Source organism: Neophocaena asiaeorientalis, unplaced genomic scaffold, assembly GCF_003031525.2.
Source record: "Neophocaena asiaeorientalis asiaeorientalis breed wild unplaced genomic scaffold, Neophocaena_asiaeorientalis_V1.1 scaffold177, whole genome shotgun sequence".
NCBI classification, from domain to species: domain Eukaryota; kingdom Metazoa; phylum Chordata; class Mammalia; order Artiodactyla; family Phocoenidae; genus Neophocaena; species Neophocaena asiaeorientalis.
In genome coordinates, this window is record NW_020172779.1 from 7671265 (window position 1) to 7688140 (window position 16876).

The 16876-nt window shown below is 47.3% G+C and overlaps 2 protein-coding genes across 5 annotated transcripts in view; one reads left to right on the top strand and one right to left on the bottom strand.

Moving 5' to 3' along the window:
• ZHX2 (zinc fingers and homeoboxes 2) overlaps positions 1-16876 on the top strand; it is a 170932-nt gene that overhangs the window by 143095 nt on the left and 10961 nt on the right. For both annotated transcript variants that reach the window (XM_024741058.1, XM_024741059.1), the window contains one exon: positions 11681-14426. In XM_024741058.1, coding sequence (XP_024596826.1) covers positions 11906-14422 — 2517 coding nt within the window. In that variant the 5' untranslated portion in view covers positions 11681-11905 and the 3' untranslated portion in view covers positions 14423-14426. The remainder of the gene's footprint in view (positions 1-11680; positions 14427-16876) is intronic.
• Positions 1-16876, bottom strand: part of DERL1 (derlin 1) — an 85652-nt gene that overhangs the window by 1352 nt on the left and 67424 nt on the right. For 2 of the 3 annotated variants that reach the window (XM_024741060.1, XM_024741061.1), the window contains exon 9: positions 294-329. The exons of the other annotated variant lie outside the window; for it this stretch is intronic. In XM_024741060.1, the coding sequence (XP_024596828.1) occupies positions 294-329 (36 nt within the window). The remainder of the gene's footprint in view (positions 1-293; positions 330-16876) is intronic. 3 annotated transcript variants of the gene reach the window in all.

Genomic DNA, 16876 nt, shown 5'->3' on the forward strand with positions numbered 1-16876 from the left:
GGGCTGGAGACCCCGGCCACAGGGGGCCTCTGCAGTCTGACTCTTCACCTCCCCCAGAGTCTCCCTAGGGAGGTCAAGGCCTGGACATTTCCCTCATCTGACAGCCAGGCTATGTGGAAGCCACCTTGCAAAGAGTTTCCAGGGGCTGATTTGACAGTTTGACCCATTCTTCCTGCCCCCGAGGGCCACAGGTCACTCCCAGGAAAGGTCAGGAAATGCTAGTGCCCTGTGTCTGGAAATGAGCAGAGTGGGGAGGAGGGAGACCAAGGGGATGACAACGGGAAAGTGCTCACCTGGAGAGCCTTCCACCCATGCAGTGTCATCCTTACCTAGGAGTTTGTTAGAAATGCAGAATGTCAGTCCCACCCCAGACTTACTGAATCCAAATCTGTATTTTAACAAGATCACCGGGTGATTTGTCTACACTTAAAGATCTGTATCCCAACTCTACTGCTCCAGGCTGTGTGACCATGGCCACGCTCCTTAACCTCTCTGAGCTTCAGTGTCTACATAGGGTTTTTGAGAAATGAAACACTTAGCACTCGGCACATACTAAGCTTTCAGTGAATGTTCGCCATCACTGTTACCGGGAAAATGATTAAGGGAGAATCCGTTTTGCCACATTTAAACACAAATTATCCAGCCACTCCTTGGTGGAGAAGGAAGTCCAAACTGAACGGGAGATAGTTCCAAATACAAAGTGAAGAGCCCTCAACATCTACTTAAAGAGCAAACCTAAAGACTGGAGAGAGGGATGTCTCTTAGCAGCCTGGGCCCTGACTATTGAACTTGAGGTTAAAGATGATTATTCATCTGTTTGGCTTGGGGATTACCTTCATTACTGTGCCTTCTTTTCCTGCCATCCCCACCCCCCCAAACTTATCTCCCAGACCCTGCTGCTTCCATGATCCTGCCTAAAAGGCCTTGCAACTCCTTCACCAGCAGAATGAAATCCTACCTCCTTAGCATGGCCCTTCACAATCTAGCCCAACCTGACTTGTCAGCCACTTCTGGGCTTCCCTCACACCTGCCCTTTAGCCTCAGTCCTTGTCATTCCTCTGACATTTCCTTGCTGTTGCTGTGTCCTCTGCCTGGCAATACCCTGTTCCTCTACTTGGAATCACTCTCATTCTCTCAGCAGGATCCGACTCCGCCTTTGGAGCCCTGTTTACCCAGGGAGGCTGTGCAGTGTGCAGAGAGAACTGCTGCAGCTTGAGTGGACTTTGTTTAAATCCCACCTCTGCCATGAACTAGTCATGTGACCTTGCACAAGGCAATTATCCTCCCTGGCCTGGGTTCTCTCTTCATCAATTGAGGCTAATGACCACTGCTTTGCAGGGTTGTTATGAGGGTTCATCAACAAAGTAGGGAAAATTTCAATTAATCATAGTCAAGACCGTTTTCTTTTAAGAAGAAAGTTACCTCCCCTGTGAAGCCTTTAGCATCCTTTTCCTGCCTGTCCTACACAATTAAGTTCAGCCTCCTCTGTGTTTCATAAACTCTTTCTCCTCCTTGTCTCTGCAATGTCTGGATGCTCCAGTGAGGCTTTCTCACAGAAGGAGTCCCTGACCTCTCTGCTAAAGATCACAGGCCGCCCCATACTACCCAAAGCAATCTACAGATTTAATACGCTCCCTATCAAATTACCTGTGGCATTTTGCACAGCACTAGAACAAATAATCCTAAAATTTATATGGAACCACAAAAGACCCAGAATTGCCAAAGCAATCCTGAGGAGAAAGAACAAAGCAGGAGGCATAACTCTCCCAGACTTCATACTATACTACAAAGCTACAGTAATCAAAACAGCATGGTATTGGCACTAAAACAGACCTAGGGATCAATGGAACAGATTAGAAAGCCCAGAAGTAAGCCCACATACCTATGTTCAATTAATCTTTGACAAAGGAGGCAAGAATATAGAACGAAGAAAAAACCATCTCTTCAGCAAGCGGTGTTGGGAAATTTGGACAGCCTCATATCAATCAATGAAGTTAGAACACACCCTCATACCATACACAAAAATAAACTCAAAATGGCTTAAAGACTTAAATATAAGATATGACAGGGACTTCCCTGGTGGTCCAGTGGTTAAGACTTCACCTTCCAATGCAGGGGGTGCAGGTTCGACCCCTGGTTGGGGAGCTAAGATCCCACATGCCTTGCTGCCAAAACACCAAAACATAAAACAGAAGCAATATTCAATAAAGACTTAAAAAATAAAATGACATGACAGGGACTTCCCTGGTGGTCCAGTGGTTAAGACTCCATGCTCCCAATGCAGGAGGCCCGGGTTCAATCCCTGGTCAAGGAACCAGATCCCACATGCCGTAACTAAGAGTTCATATGCCACAAGTAAGAGCCCACGTGCCTCAACTTAGAGTCCGCATGCTGCAGTGAAGATCCAGCGTGCCACAACTAAAAGATCCGACATGCCACAACAAAGATCCCACGTGCCGCAACTGAAAAATATCCTGTGTGCCACAACAAAGATCCCACACGTGGTAGTAAAGATCCCACATGCTGCAACTAAGACTTGGATCAGCCAAATAAATAAATAAATATAAAAGTTTTATTTTTAAAAAGACATGACAACATAAAACTCTGAGAAGAGAACATAGGCAAGACATTTTCTGACATAAATCTTTTTTTTTTTTTTTTTTTTTTGCGATACGCAGGCCTCTCACTGTTGTGGCCTCTCCCGTTGTGGAGCAACAGGCTCCAGACACGCAGGCTCAGCAGCCAGGGTCCATGGGCCCAGCCGCTCCGCGGCATGTGGGATCTTCCCGGACCGGTGCACGAACCCGTGTCCCCTGCATTGGCAGGCAGACTCTCAACCACTGCGCCACCAGGGAAGCCCTGACATGAATCTTACCAATGTTTTCTTAGGTCGGTCTCCCAAGGCAATAGAAATAAAAACAAAAATAAACAAGTGGGACCTCATCAAACTTATAAGCTTTTGCACAGCAAAGGAAACCATAAACAAAACAAAAAGACAACCTAAAGACTGAGAGAAAATATTTGCAAATGATGCAACCAACAAAGGCTTAATTTCCAAAATATACGAACAGCTCATACAACTCAATATTGAGAAGACACACAACCCAATTGAAAAATGGGCAGAAATATGAGGATATATGTATATGTATGGCTGATAACTTTATTATAAAGCAGAAACTAACACACTATTGTAAAGCAATTAAACTCCAATAAAGATGTTTAAAAAATAATTTAAAAAATAAAATTAAATTTAAAAAAAAAAAGAAAAATGGGCAGGGCAGAAGACCTAAATAGACATTTCTCTATAAAAGGCATACAGATGGCCAACAGGCACATGAAAAGATACTTAACATCACTAATTATTAGAGAAATGCAAATCAAAACTACAATGAGGTACCACCCCACATCAGTCAGAATGGCCATCATCAAAATGTCTACAAATAACAAAGTCTGGAGAGGGTGTGGAGAAGAGGGAACCCTCCTACGCTGTTGGTGAGAATATAAGTTGGTACAGCCACTATGGAAAACAGTATGGAGGTTCCTCAAAAAACTAAAAGTAGAGTTGCCATATGATCCTGCAATCCCACTCCTGGGCATATATCTGGATAAAACCATAATTTGAAAAGATACATGCACCCCAATATTCATTGCAGCATTATTCACAGTAGTCAAGACATGGAAGCAACCTAAATGTCCATTGACAGATGAATGGATAAAGAAGATGTGGTACATTTATACAACGGAATACTACTCAGCCATGAAAAAGAATGAAATAATGCCATTATCAGCTACATGGATGGACCTAGAGATTATCATACTAAGTGAAATAAGTCAGAAAGAGAAAGACAAATGCCATATGATATCACTTATATGTGGAATCTAAAATATGACACAAATGAACTTATCTAGGAAACAGAAACAGACTCACAGATGTAGAGAACAGACTTATGGTCGCCAAGGGGGAGGGGGCATGGGGGAGGGATGGATTGGGAGTTTGGGGTTAGCAGATGCAAACTATTATATATAGAATGGATAAACAACAAGGTCATACTGCATAGCACAGGGAACTATATTCAATATCCTGTGATAAACCATAATGGAAAAGAATATATATATACACACACACACACAACTGAATCACTTTGCTGTACAGTAGAAAGTAACACAACATTGTAAATCAACTACACTTCAATAAGATAAAATAATCATAGGTCACCTCACTTCCCACCCCATCCTCCTCTGCTTGACTTTTCTCCTTTGTGCTCATCAGTGTCGGCTTCTGCTTGTTTATTCGTGTGAATGTGAGCTCCACAAGAGCAGAGATTCCTGTCTGCTCACTCCTGCATCCTCAGTACCTACAAGTGTGTCTGGCACTCACAGGCTCTCAGACAGGATTTGAGGACTGCACGTGGAAATCATTGTGTGCCATCGAGGGGTATTCAGATGGCCCTGCCCTGCCCAGCTGTGAAGGGCTAAATTGTGTCCCCACCCAAATTCATATGTTGGAATCCCAACCCTCAGAATGTGGCTATATTTGGAGATAAGGTTTTTAAAGAGGGGATTAAGTCACCTTAAATGAAGTCCTCAGCGTGGGCCCTAGTCCAGTCTGACTGGTGTCCTTGTAAGAAGAGGAGATTAGAGATAGGCACGCACGGAAGGGAGACCATGTGAGGACACGGTGAGAAGGGGTCCATCTGCAGCCAAGCGGGGAGGCTTCAGAAGAAACGAACCCTGCAGACATCTTGGTCCCGGACTTCTAGCCTCCAGAACCGTGAGAACAAAATTTTTGAGGTTTAAGCCGCCCAGTCTGTGCACTTTGTAATGGCGGCCCGAGCTGACTAATACACCAGCTGTGAACTCCTTGAGGACAAGAACCATGGTTTCTTCATCTTTGTATGCCCCGTATCCACAGGGTTCTGGCCCAAACTCATATTCAGTAAATAGGGTTCTAATCGAATTGCATTCCACTCACAACAGGAAGAATGATGACTGAAGAAGCACCAAGTGGTGAAGGGAGAGCCCTGCACAGACATCCAGGAATGAGTTGTTCACAATTGTCTATACAGGCTGGCCATTTTCCTTATATATTATCTATTCCAAAGTGGTATCATTTCTCACTCGTTGGGGTTTCTTTGTGGCACATAATAAATACCATAGTGGATAAAAGGAAAATCCAGTCAATCGGGGCTTCCCTGGTGGTGCAGTGGTTAAGAATCCGCCTGCCAATGCAGGGGACACGGGTTCAAGCCCTGGTCCAGGAAGATCCCACATGCCGCGGAGCAACTAAGCCCATGCGCCACAACTACTGAGCCTGCGCTCTAGAGCCCATAAGCCACAACTACTGAGCCCGTACGCCACAACTACTGAGCCTGTGCTCTACAGCCCACGAGCCACAACTACCGAAGCCCATGCACCTAGAGCCCGTGCTCCGCAACAAGAGAAGCCACTGCGATGAGAAGCCCACGCACCGCAACGAAGAGTAGCCCCCTCTTGCCACAACTAGAGAAAGCCTGCACAAAACAACGAAGACCCAATGCAGCCAAAAATAAATAAATAAATTTATATTAAAAAAAAATCCAATCAATCGCAAAAACAGGCAAAGGAGGCAAGAGTCTGTACTTGGTGTTTGGGTTCCTTCTCCATGTAACATGTACGTGTGATGCTCTTAGTTGTGCTGTGAGGGTTGGGATTCAAGACAGAAAGAGGCGTGATGGAAAAGAGCCATAGAGGAAGGAAACTTCTCACCTCTCCCCTCCTTCTGGGCACCAGGATCTTAAACACAATGGTGTTTAGTTCTAATCTGCTTGGGCCACTCCCCCCAAGGGCAGGGATTGCCTCTGAGGCTCCCCACCTACCGCTGGGCCCTCAGCACAGTGGCTGGAGCAGCCTGGGGGCCACTCGGTGCTGCTTTGAAGTGGAGTGTTTTCAGGTCGGTACAGAACGTGCCTGCACGCAGTTCAGACCCGCTGGGAAACTGGCCCAGGGCGAGGCCTGCGACATGGAGCCGGTCTGCTGGGATACTCACCACCCGCCACGGAAGGGACTGTGTCGGAGTTTTAACGTGCATTTTGTTCATGCATTCATTTGTTTTTTATTTTTGCTAACTTGGGCAAGTGTACACCTGAACCTGAAGACTTGGCCAGAAATATGCAGCCTTCACGCCAGCGAGTAGCAGGCCTCGTGGCGCTGGTCCCCTCACTGGTGGCTCACAGACTTTCAGAAAAACAGACGCCAAGTCTCCACTGCTCTGCAGACACTCACCCCCTTGTTGTGCTCGGATTATTCTTCCAAGGGCAGTGGTTCTTGCAGCTTCACTGGGGGGGACCTTGGGAGAGGAATTCTTCAAAGGCTCACTGTTTTCTGAGCCCTCCCCACCCCTCTCTTTCCTTCCTTCATCTTCCCTTCTTTTCAATCTGCTGTGGTTTTCACCCCTGGTTGCCAAATACGTTTTAGAAGATACCGTCTATTCTGAACCACAGTTCTTAGAACATCAAAAAGCTTTTAGGATATTTCACCACAAATTTGGCTCATTTCTTGGCCTCACTTGTCAACAGATTTAAATAATTCTAGATAAAGGAGTTTCTGTGAAAAAGTCTCTGCTCTCCCCTGCACCTATTCCTGCCCAATTTCTTTGTTCTGCAAAAGGAAAGTCGTCTTCTGCTCCCTCTCTTTTTTTTTTTTTTTTTTTTTTTTTTTTTGCAGTATGCAGGCCTCTCACTGTTGTGGCCTCTCCCGTTGCGGAACACAGGCTCCGGACGCGCAGGCTCAGCGGCCATGGCTCACGGGCCTAGCCGCTCCGCGGCATGTGGGATCTTCCCGGACCGGGGCACGAACCCGTGTCCCCTGCATCGGCAGGTGGACTCTCAACCACTGCGCCACCAGGGAAGCCCTGCTCCCTCTCTTTTAAAAATCATAATTCAAAGGCCCAGGCCTCTTGGATAAGCGGCACAGATGTGGCCACATTCTGCTACGTCAGTGGTAACCCCTACAGAACTGTAAGACCTGCTTTCCCTTACCGAGTTCCTCCGCTCACAGAAGCCCTCATGCACACTCACACACACTCACACGTGCACACACACGCGTGCACACACGTGCAGATGCAGGCTTGTGTGCATGCACACACAACGCGTGCAATACACATGCACGCACCCACATCACTGAGCATCCACGAGAGATGTCCCTGTACATCACTGGTCTGCATCAGCAGCAGTGCCCTCAGGGTAGCCACTCTGCAGTTAATTTAACATTCAACCAATCTTTATGGAAAGCATACTGTGGACCAAATACTGCTCTAGGCTCCGGGGAAACCACAGTGAAGAGTTCCTGCCTTTGTGGAGTTTATATTCTAGAACAGCGCCGTCCGGTAGAACATCCCTCAATGAGAGCGATGTCCCGCATTATTTAATACAATAGCCACCAGCCACGTGCAGCTACTGAGCAGTCGAAATGTGCCTGGTGCAACTGAAAACTGGATCTTAAATTTTATTTAATTTTAATTAATATAAATGTAAAGAGGCACATGTGGCCAGTGGCTGCTGTATTAGGAGAAAATGGGTAGATACTCTCTCCTGCCTCTTCCTTTAACCACAAAAATATAAGTAAATTTTGAATATTAAAAAGTGCTATGCAGGGAACTATACTCGATATCTTGTAATAACCTATAATAGAAAAGAATCTGAAAAGGAATATATATGTATATTGGGTTGGCCAGAAGTTTGTTTGGGTTTTTCTGTAAGATCTTACAGAAAAACCCTATATATATATATATCTGTATGACTGAACAATTTTGCTGTACACCTGAAACTAACCCAACATTGTAAATCAATTATATCTCAGTGACTCTATATATATATATATATGGTGCTATGAAGAAAGCAAAGCAGGGAGAGAGTGACTGGGGAACTGGGAGAGGCAGTATTTTACATGGAATGGTGGTCAGGAAAGGCCTCTCTGTGGAAGGGTGACTTTCACATGGAGCCGTGAAAACCGAGGAGCTCTAGGGCTGGACTTCCTGGCAAAGGCCCTGTGATGGAAGGGACACACCTGTTCCAGCAGCTGGAGTGATAGGGACAAGTGGAGAGGGGAGCAGGGACCAGAACGGGCCGGGGTTGGAGTTCACTCTGATGGGACCCAAGAGAGGGCTTCATGCAGAACAGTGTCCTGAACTGATTCCTACCTTAAAATCTCCCTCTGCATGACTATCATCAAAAAGAATACAAGAAACAAATGTTGGCAGGGATGTGAAGAAAAGGGAACCCTCATGCACTGTTGGTGGGAATGTAAATTGGTGCAGCCACTGTGGAGAATAGTATGGATGTTCCTCAAAAACTAAAAATAGAACTACCATATGACCCAGCAATCCCACTCCTGGGTATATTTTGTAAAAACACACACACACACACACACACACACACAATGGAATACTACTCAGCCTTAAAAAGAATGAAATTTACCATTTGCAACACCATGGATGGATTTGGAGGGTATTATGCTCAGTGAAGTAAGCCAGACAGAGAAAGACAAATACAAATCACTTATATGTAGAATCTAAAAAGTACAACAAACTAGTGAGTATAACGAAAAAGAAGCAGACTCACAGATACAGAGAACAAACCAGTGGTTACCAGTGGGGAGAGGGAAGGGGGAGGGGCAAGATAGGAGGAGAAGATTAAGAGGTACAAACTGTTAGTCATAAAATAAGTTACAAGGATATATTGTACGCCATGAGGAATACAGCAAATATTTTGTAGTACTATAAATGGAGTATAACTTTTTTTTACAAGTTTTTTTTTGTGTGTGTGTGTGCGCGGTACGCGGGCCTCTCACTGTTGTGGCCTCTCCCATTCCGGAGCACAGGCTCCGGACGCGCAGGCTCAGCGGCCATGGCTCACGGGCCCAGCCGCTCCACGGCATGTGGGATCTTCCCAGACCAGAGCTCAAACCCATGTCCCCTGCATCGGCAGGCGGACTCTCAACCACTGCGCCACCAGGGAAGCCCCCTGGAGTATAACTTTTAAAAACTGAATCACTACATTGTATACCTGTAATTTATATAATATTATACACCAACTATACTTCAACTTTTAAAAAACCTTTAGAGATTAAAAATAACATTTAATTGCTTTTCAGTACCAAAATGAATTTCAAACCATAAATAAAGCCCATTAAGAAGCAGAAAGAAAATCCCTGTGCTGCTCTAGAGAGGAAGTAAGCAGGAGGCCTGTGGGAGGCTTCCAGACGGGGGACGGAAGTGGTCCGATACTGGGTTTATTTTGAAGACAGAGTCAACAGGATCGCGGATGGACTAATTTGGGGGTGAGGTAAAGAGGATTTTGGCCTGAGTGTGCCATAGAGATGGAGATGAAGAGCTGTAGACATGGGGGGCGGTAGGCAGGACCCATGTTTGAGGGGGAAAATCAAGAGTCTGATGTTCAGCTAAACATGTCAATTTGGGTGTTGTCAGCAAAAAGACACAGCTCCCCTCTGCTCTGCTGTGCCCATCTCCTGTCCTCACCAGTGCCCTGAGGGACCCTCACCCACTTCTGATGAAATTGCCCAGCATCACTTTGTTATAAAGCAGAAACTAACACACAATCGTAAAGCAGTTACACTCCAATAAAGGTGTTAAAAAAACCAGATGTTAAAACATGCTCTAATCTACAAAAAGAAATTTAAGTGAAGCATAAGTGTAGGGCTCAAGAGCTAGATAAGAGGTACAGAACAGATAATCCAGAAACACCCCAGTATATAGAAAAATTCAATGTATGGCCAAGGTGGCTTCACAAATTAGTGAGAAATAAATAACACTATACATGCTATTGAGATAATTGATAACTTTCAAGAAAAATGGTTAGAATTGTATCTCACAGCTTACCCCAAGATCAGTTCGGTTCAAGTCCAGACAAGTTAAATGTAAAAAATAAAGCCAAGGGCTTCCCTGGTGGCGCAGTGGTTGAGAGTCCGCCTGCCGATGCAGGGGACGCAGGTTCGTGCCCCGGTCCGGGAAGATCCCACATGCCGCGGAGCAGCTGGGCCCGTGAGCCATGGCCGCTGAGCCTGCGCGTCCGGAGCCTGTGCTCCACAACGGGAGAGGCCACAACAGTGAGAGGCTCGCGTAACGCAAAAAAAATAAAAAAATATAAAGCCAAAACACTCTATGAAAACATAGAATAATAGGTCTCAGCTATCAAAGCAGGGAATCACCTTCTAAATGTAAAATCACAATGAAAGAAACCACAAGAGGAAAAGATTGATAAATTTGCCATCTAAAAATAAAAAATTTCTACCTGTAAAACATGAAAAAATACCATATGCAAAACTAAAAGGTAAATGACAGACTGGAAAATTTTTGCAACAAATATAGAAAGGTACTAATGTTTTTAATATAGAGAGAACTCAAATTAATAATAAAACCACTGGGCATCACAATATAAAAATGACATAGGGACTTTCCTGGTGATCCAGTGGGTAAGACCCTGCGCTCCCAATGCAGGGGGCCCGGGTTCGATCCCTGTTCGGGGAACTAGATCCCGCACGCATGCTGCAACTAAGAAGTCTGCATGCCACAATTAAAGATCCCGCATGCCACAACTAAGACCCGGCACAGCCAAAATAAATAAATAAATGATTTTTAAAAATAATAATAAAGTATGTTTTTTTAAATGGCATAAATCCACAATTCACAAAAGAATACAAATGGCAAGTGAATCTTTGAAAACTGTTCACCCTTATTAGCAATCAAGAGAAGCACCAAAGCATATTAAAGCAGTTTTCCCATATCTAATTGGCCAGGCTTTTTAATGGTAATATTTCATGTAAGCTAAGTGGTGAGTCGGGCACTCATTCACTGCCGGCGAAAAGGCCAAATGATGCAAAAACTTGGCCATATGAGTCAAGAGAATGTAAAATGTTGACCTCCTTTGACCCAGTGCTTTTACTTCAGAAATAAGGACTAAGGGTATTGACTACAATTTTGTCGAGAAGAGCCAAAAATTAGGAATAAATGTCCAACAAAAGTCCAATGGCTAATTACATCATGTATGGTATATCCCTACAATGTAATGTCATGCAGCCATTTCTTAATCATGCTTTTGCTCAAAGTTTGTGAAAATGGGAAATGTTCAAGTGAAATGAAGGAACTACGAGATTTGGGGCAATGTTTTTCTTTTTTATACTTTGATACCTTTTCTGGATTTTCTATAGTGATTTTACCTTTATGATAATAAACGAAACATTCATATCCATTTCCTAACTCCTATATAAATTCCACTTGCCAGCCCCAAGCAAGCATCTTGCTTCTGATGTACCATCCATAAAAGCGGCTTGCGAACCCAGCCAACACTTCACTGCAAGGTTCCCTCCAGCACCCTACCCACCACTTCATAAGATCTCAGTGCCCTTGTTGCTTTTCTGTATCCCTTGGTCTCTAAACATGAATGAGTGACCTGCATCCTCATTTGCTTGCTTTGGGCCCGTCCCCACTGCCCTTCCCAGAGAATGGAAGAGAAGAAAAATGTGATCTTTCATGTTTAGGAGTACCCACGCTCACACCATCTGTGCGCACCTGGGTATTTGCTTTGGGTGCCAGTTGGGATGGGTCATGGGAGCAACTTAGAAAGAAATGCTAGTTCCTTTTGCCCTGTGAGGAAACACTGACACCCTCTTTGTTCTTGTCCCACAGATATGATGCTGCCTCTTGTGTTTAGCCATTGGAACAGTTACAATCTTCTGCACTGAAATCATTCTGGAAACTCAAGCACCAGACTTCAGCGTTCAAGTGAAGCCAAAGCCATCGGAGCGGGGCATAAAGCCAAAAGCCTTTTATCTTAGTAGTTCCAAAACTTTCACTGCCCCTTCCCTACCCGCCCCCATCCCCCAAATAAGCCATTGCACACAGACAGACAGCATGGCGAGCAAACGAAAATCCACAACCCCGTGCATGGTTCGGACGTCACAAGTAGTAGAACAAGACGTGCCCGAGGAAGGAGACAGGGCCAAAGAGAAAGGACTCGGCACGCCACAGCCCGAAATGGCCAAGGACGCTTGGGCAGCAGAACTTGAAAACTCTTCCAAAGAAAATGAAGTGATAGAGGTGAAGTCTACAGGGGAAAATCAATCCAAAAAACTCCAAGGTGGTTATGAATGCAAATACTGCCCCTACTCCACGCAAAACCTGAACGAGTTCACGGAGCACGTTGACACGCAGCACCCCAACGTGATTCTCAACCCGCTCTACGTGTGTGCCGAGTGTAACTTCACAACCAAAAAGTACGACTCCTTGTCTGACCACAACTCCAAGTTCCACCCCGGGGAGACCAACTTCAAGCTGAAGCTCATCAAACGCAATAATCAGACCGTCTTGGAGCAGTCCATCGATGCCACCAACCACATCGTGTCCATCACCACCAGCGGCCCCGGAAGCGGGGACAATGACCCCGGGATCTCGGTGAGTAAAACCCCCATCATGAAGCCAGGGAAACCGAAAGCCGATGCCAAGAAGGTGCCCAAGAAGCCAGAGGAGGCCGCCCCTGAGAACCACGTGGAAGGGACCACCCGCCTGGTGACAGACGCGGCTGAGATCCTCTCAAGACTGGGGGGCGTGGAGCTCCTCCAGGACACATTAGGACACGTCATGCCTTCTGTCCAGCTCCCACCAAATATCAACCTTGTCCCCAAGGTCCCCGTGCCACTGAACACTACCAAATACAACTCTGCCCTGGACACCAACGCCACCATGATCAACTCCTTCAACAAGTTCCCTTACCCAACGCAGGCTGAGCTGTCCTGGCTCACAGCTGCTTCCAAACACCCGGAAGAGCACATCAGAATCTGGTTTGCCACCCAGCGCTTAAAGCATGGCATCAGCTGGTCCCCGGAGGAGGTGGAAGAGGCCCGGAAGAAGATGTTTAATGGCACCATCCAGTCAGTGCCCCCAACGATCACTGTGCTGCCCGCCCAGTTGGCCCCCACAAAGATGTCACAGCCCATCCTCCAGACAGCGCTTCCGTGCCAGATCCTCGGCCAGACCAGCCTCGTGCTGACTCAGGTGACCAGCGGGCCGACGACCGTCTCTTGCTCCCCCATCACGCTCGCCGTGGCCGGAGTGACCAACCACGGCCAGAAGAGACCTCTAGCGACTCCCCAAGCTGCCCCCGAGCCCAAGCGCCCACACATCGCTCAAGTGCCAGAGCCTCCGCCCAAGGTGGCCAACCCTTCGCTGACCCCGGCCAGCGACCGCAAGAAGACAAAGGAGCAGATCGCACACCTCAAGGCGAGCTTCCTCCAGAGCCAGTTCCCCGACGATGCTGAGGTCTACCGGCTCATCGAGGTGACCGGCCTCGCCAGGAGTGAGATCAAGAAGTGGTTCAGCGACCACCGGTATCGGTGTCAAAGGGGCATCGTCCACATCACCAGCGAATCCCTTGCCAAAGACCAGCTGGCCATCGCGGCTTCCCGACACGGCCGCACTCACCACGCGTACCCAGACTTTGCCCCGCAGAAGTTCAAAGAGAAAAGCCAAGGTCAGGTGAAAATCCTGGAAGACAGCTTTCTGAAAAGCTCTTTCCCGACCCAAGCAGAACTGGACAGGCTAAGAGTGGAGACCAAGCTCAGCAGGAGAGAGATCGACTCCTGGTTCTTGGAGAGGCGGAAGCTTCGTGACAGCATGGAACAGGCCGTCCTGGATTCCATGGGGTCCAGCAAGAAAGGCCCAGACTCGGTGGCCCCCAATGGTGCTCTGTCTCGACTCGACCAGTTCTCCAGCGCCCAGGTGCCCGGTTCTTTGCCCAGCCCTTCACCAGCAATTACAAAAAATCAAGAACAGGTTCATCTCCTGAGGAGCACGTTTGCAAGAACCCAGTGGCCAACCCCCCAGGAGTATGACCAGCTGGCGGCAAAGACCGGCCTGGTCCGAACTGAAATCGTGCGTTGGTTCAAGGAGAACAGATGCCTGCTAAAAACTGGAACCTTAAAGTGGCTGGAGCGGTACCAGCAGCGGCACGTGGCGGATGATCATGGCTACGACGCCCCGTCGAGGAGGGCGGCAAAAGCCGTCATCGCCGAGAGCTCGAAGAACGGGAGCGAGGGCGGTCCGCAGTATCACAAGGACCCCAAAAAGCTCTGCAAAGAGGACTTGGAGAAGCTGGGCCCCAAGATGAAAGCAGGCGGCGAGCAAGCAAGAGACGGTTTGCTGGCAAAGCCCTCGGAGGCCACCTCGGACAGATCAGAGGGCAACAGTCGGGACGGCCAGGGCAGCGACGAGAATGAGGAATCGGGCATCGTGGATTGGGTGGAGGTGACGGTCGGAGAGGAGGACGCCGTCTCAGACAGGTCAGACAGCTGGAGTCAGACGGCAGCAGAAGGTGCGGCGGAACTGGCCGACTCGGACTCCGACAGCGTCCCTGCTGAGGCCAGCCAGGCCTAGACAGGTAACGCCAGCTGTCCCCCCGGGAGCCAGGGCAGGAGGCTGGGTTTCTTTCTTTCTATTGGCACAGTCGATACAGGTGTTGGGTACAGAGATATGGACACAGATCATGGGTTCTTCTTTCAAGCTCTTTTAAGACAAGGGAAGAAGAATAGGTGTTGCTAGATTTTATGTTTTTATTTGCAAGGTAGTGCTGGTAGGTGACAGCATCACTGCCTGTGGCCTTTGGGGGGTCCATCCGTTCTAAAGTCTAGTAACAAGGTAACACAACACAAGGCCTGTTTTGTGTTCACTGGTGTAAGAGACAAACATGAAAGGATATGTCTTTTCTTTTTGGATTTTTTAAAGAATACGTGTCTACGTTTACTGAATAAAAATTTGGGATTGTTTCCTTTAACCTGAAAGGTTTTGAAAGTACCTGGTATTTACCTCACCGCGGCTGAAGGAAGGTGCGCCCATGTATGTCTCATTAAGTAACACCGCTTGTTGCTGTGCTGATGGGGTCCCCAGAGCCCCTTCAAATCTGGAAGAGACTGGTGTAAATTAGGTCTGTGGAGCCACAAAAGCCTGGAAAGGGAGGTTACCATGGTCACTAATGGCCATGTCATCCACAAAACGGGACGTGCCACCCAAGCCCTTGGTGTTTGTGTCTGTGCAAATCAGGGCCTGAAGCATGGCAGCTTTCTTGATGGTATGTTTAGAAAAGGGGGCGGGATGGGGGGGGATGGTAGAGAGAGGGATACAGGAGGGAAAGGTCTACCTTGGCCAAAGCCGAAGTATTCCAAGGGCAGCTTAGAACCAGGAGGGAGATGCACAATTTACAATTTACAATCTGCCCGGCTTGGCTTCTCCAGAGGCCACTTAAAAGGCAATGGAAGCCCCACGCCACCGCCATGTCATCTTTAAACATAGTGAAAGGTAAAAACCTCTAGAATGATTGATAAGGTCCCCAAGGGAGCCCTGGAAACTACCATACCTTTTTATTTATGAACTCGGACAACTTTGGCCAGCCATGTCCCTCATTAATTCATTTATTCAGTAATAAAACGAGGCACCTGGCAAATAAATAAAGTCCTCTAGAAACCTTATTTTAGCCGGTGCCATCAGTTATTAAAAGAGCAATTTAATGAGCAGCCAATCACAGAATGCCATCAAGTCTTTCTCCTCCAACTTTGCAGGAGGAAGTGGTAATGGGCTGCGGATGAGGAAGGTGAGCTAATGATAGGAGGGGTTAAAGGGCATTACGCATCGCACCAACCACCCACCTCCACCCGGCAACAACGGTTTCATCCGCCCTCTGGCCATTTTCTTGCTTCTTATAAGAATCTACCAGGGACTACCGTGGCAGTCCAGTGGTTAAGACTTTGCCTTCCAATGCAGGGGGTGCGGGTTCGATCCCTGGTCGGCGAGCTGAGATCCCACGTGCCTTACTGGCCAAAAAACCAAAACATAAAACAGAAGCAATTTGTAACAAATTCAATAAAAAAAAAAAAGACCCTACCAAACCAGCCCATACCCCCTTGTTGAAATGAAGGAGCAGTTTTTATTGTTTTTGGTCCAATCAGATTCTGCCTAAAAGCTCCTAGTTTGCCCCGTCTTCCATCCCAGATTGTTCTGATGCATAAACATAAGTCTACGTGATTGCTTTTTCCACCTACCACACAGTAGACAGTTGGGTTCAATTCAACTCAACAAATATGTCCTGAGCGCCTCCTGTGTGCGGGCGAATGTGCTAGGCACTAGAGAAGACAAGATGAAGAAGATAGAGTCCTCCTTCACCTAGAGCTCAGTCAGACCAACAAGAAGGGAAATTGCTCTTCCTTTATTCGCCAGGGTGCTCTGTGGAATGATGGAGACGTGCGTGTAGGAGGGGCACCCAGGCTGGGAGTCAGGGAAGGCTTCCTGGAGGAAGGGACAGCTGACTCAGGAGCTAGCCAAGTGCACAGACAAGGAAAAGAGTGTTTCAAGTGGAAGGAAGAGCCAAGCAAGGGTCCAGAGACAAGAACAGGAATGGTGCAGCTGAGGAACCAAAAGAGGTTTGGCGTAGCCAGAAAGTTGAGTTTGGGATTCAGCAAACAATGAGAAGAGGCAAACTAAAAAAACCTCATGGCTTTCCACAGCAGGCAAAAGTTATTCTGAACCAGTTGTGTTTGCTCAATTTGGATATAAGGATGCTAATTGTTCCTGTGTCCAGAGTGAGCTCTGGATGCACATCGCTGAGTGGGAGGTATCCAGGGATGGCAGCCCCCCAGAGGCCCCCAAGGCCACCTGTCCCCATCTTTTCTCTCCCAAACTATACCAACACCAACAGTTGACAGCGCCCATCTGAGTTAGTTGCCACTGTGCTTGACCCCCACCTGAGGCCCAAGAGAAGGAGAAGCGGGGAGAAATGCTGAAACCATAAAGAGAAGCTTTGGCGGGGGAGGGAGGAAGGGAGGGAGGGAGGGAGGGAGG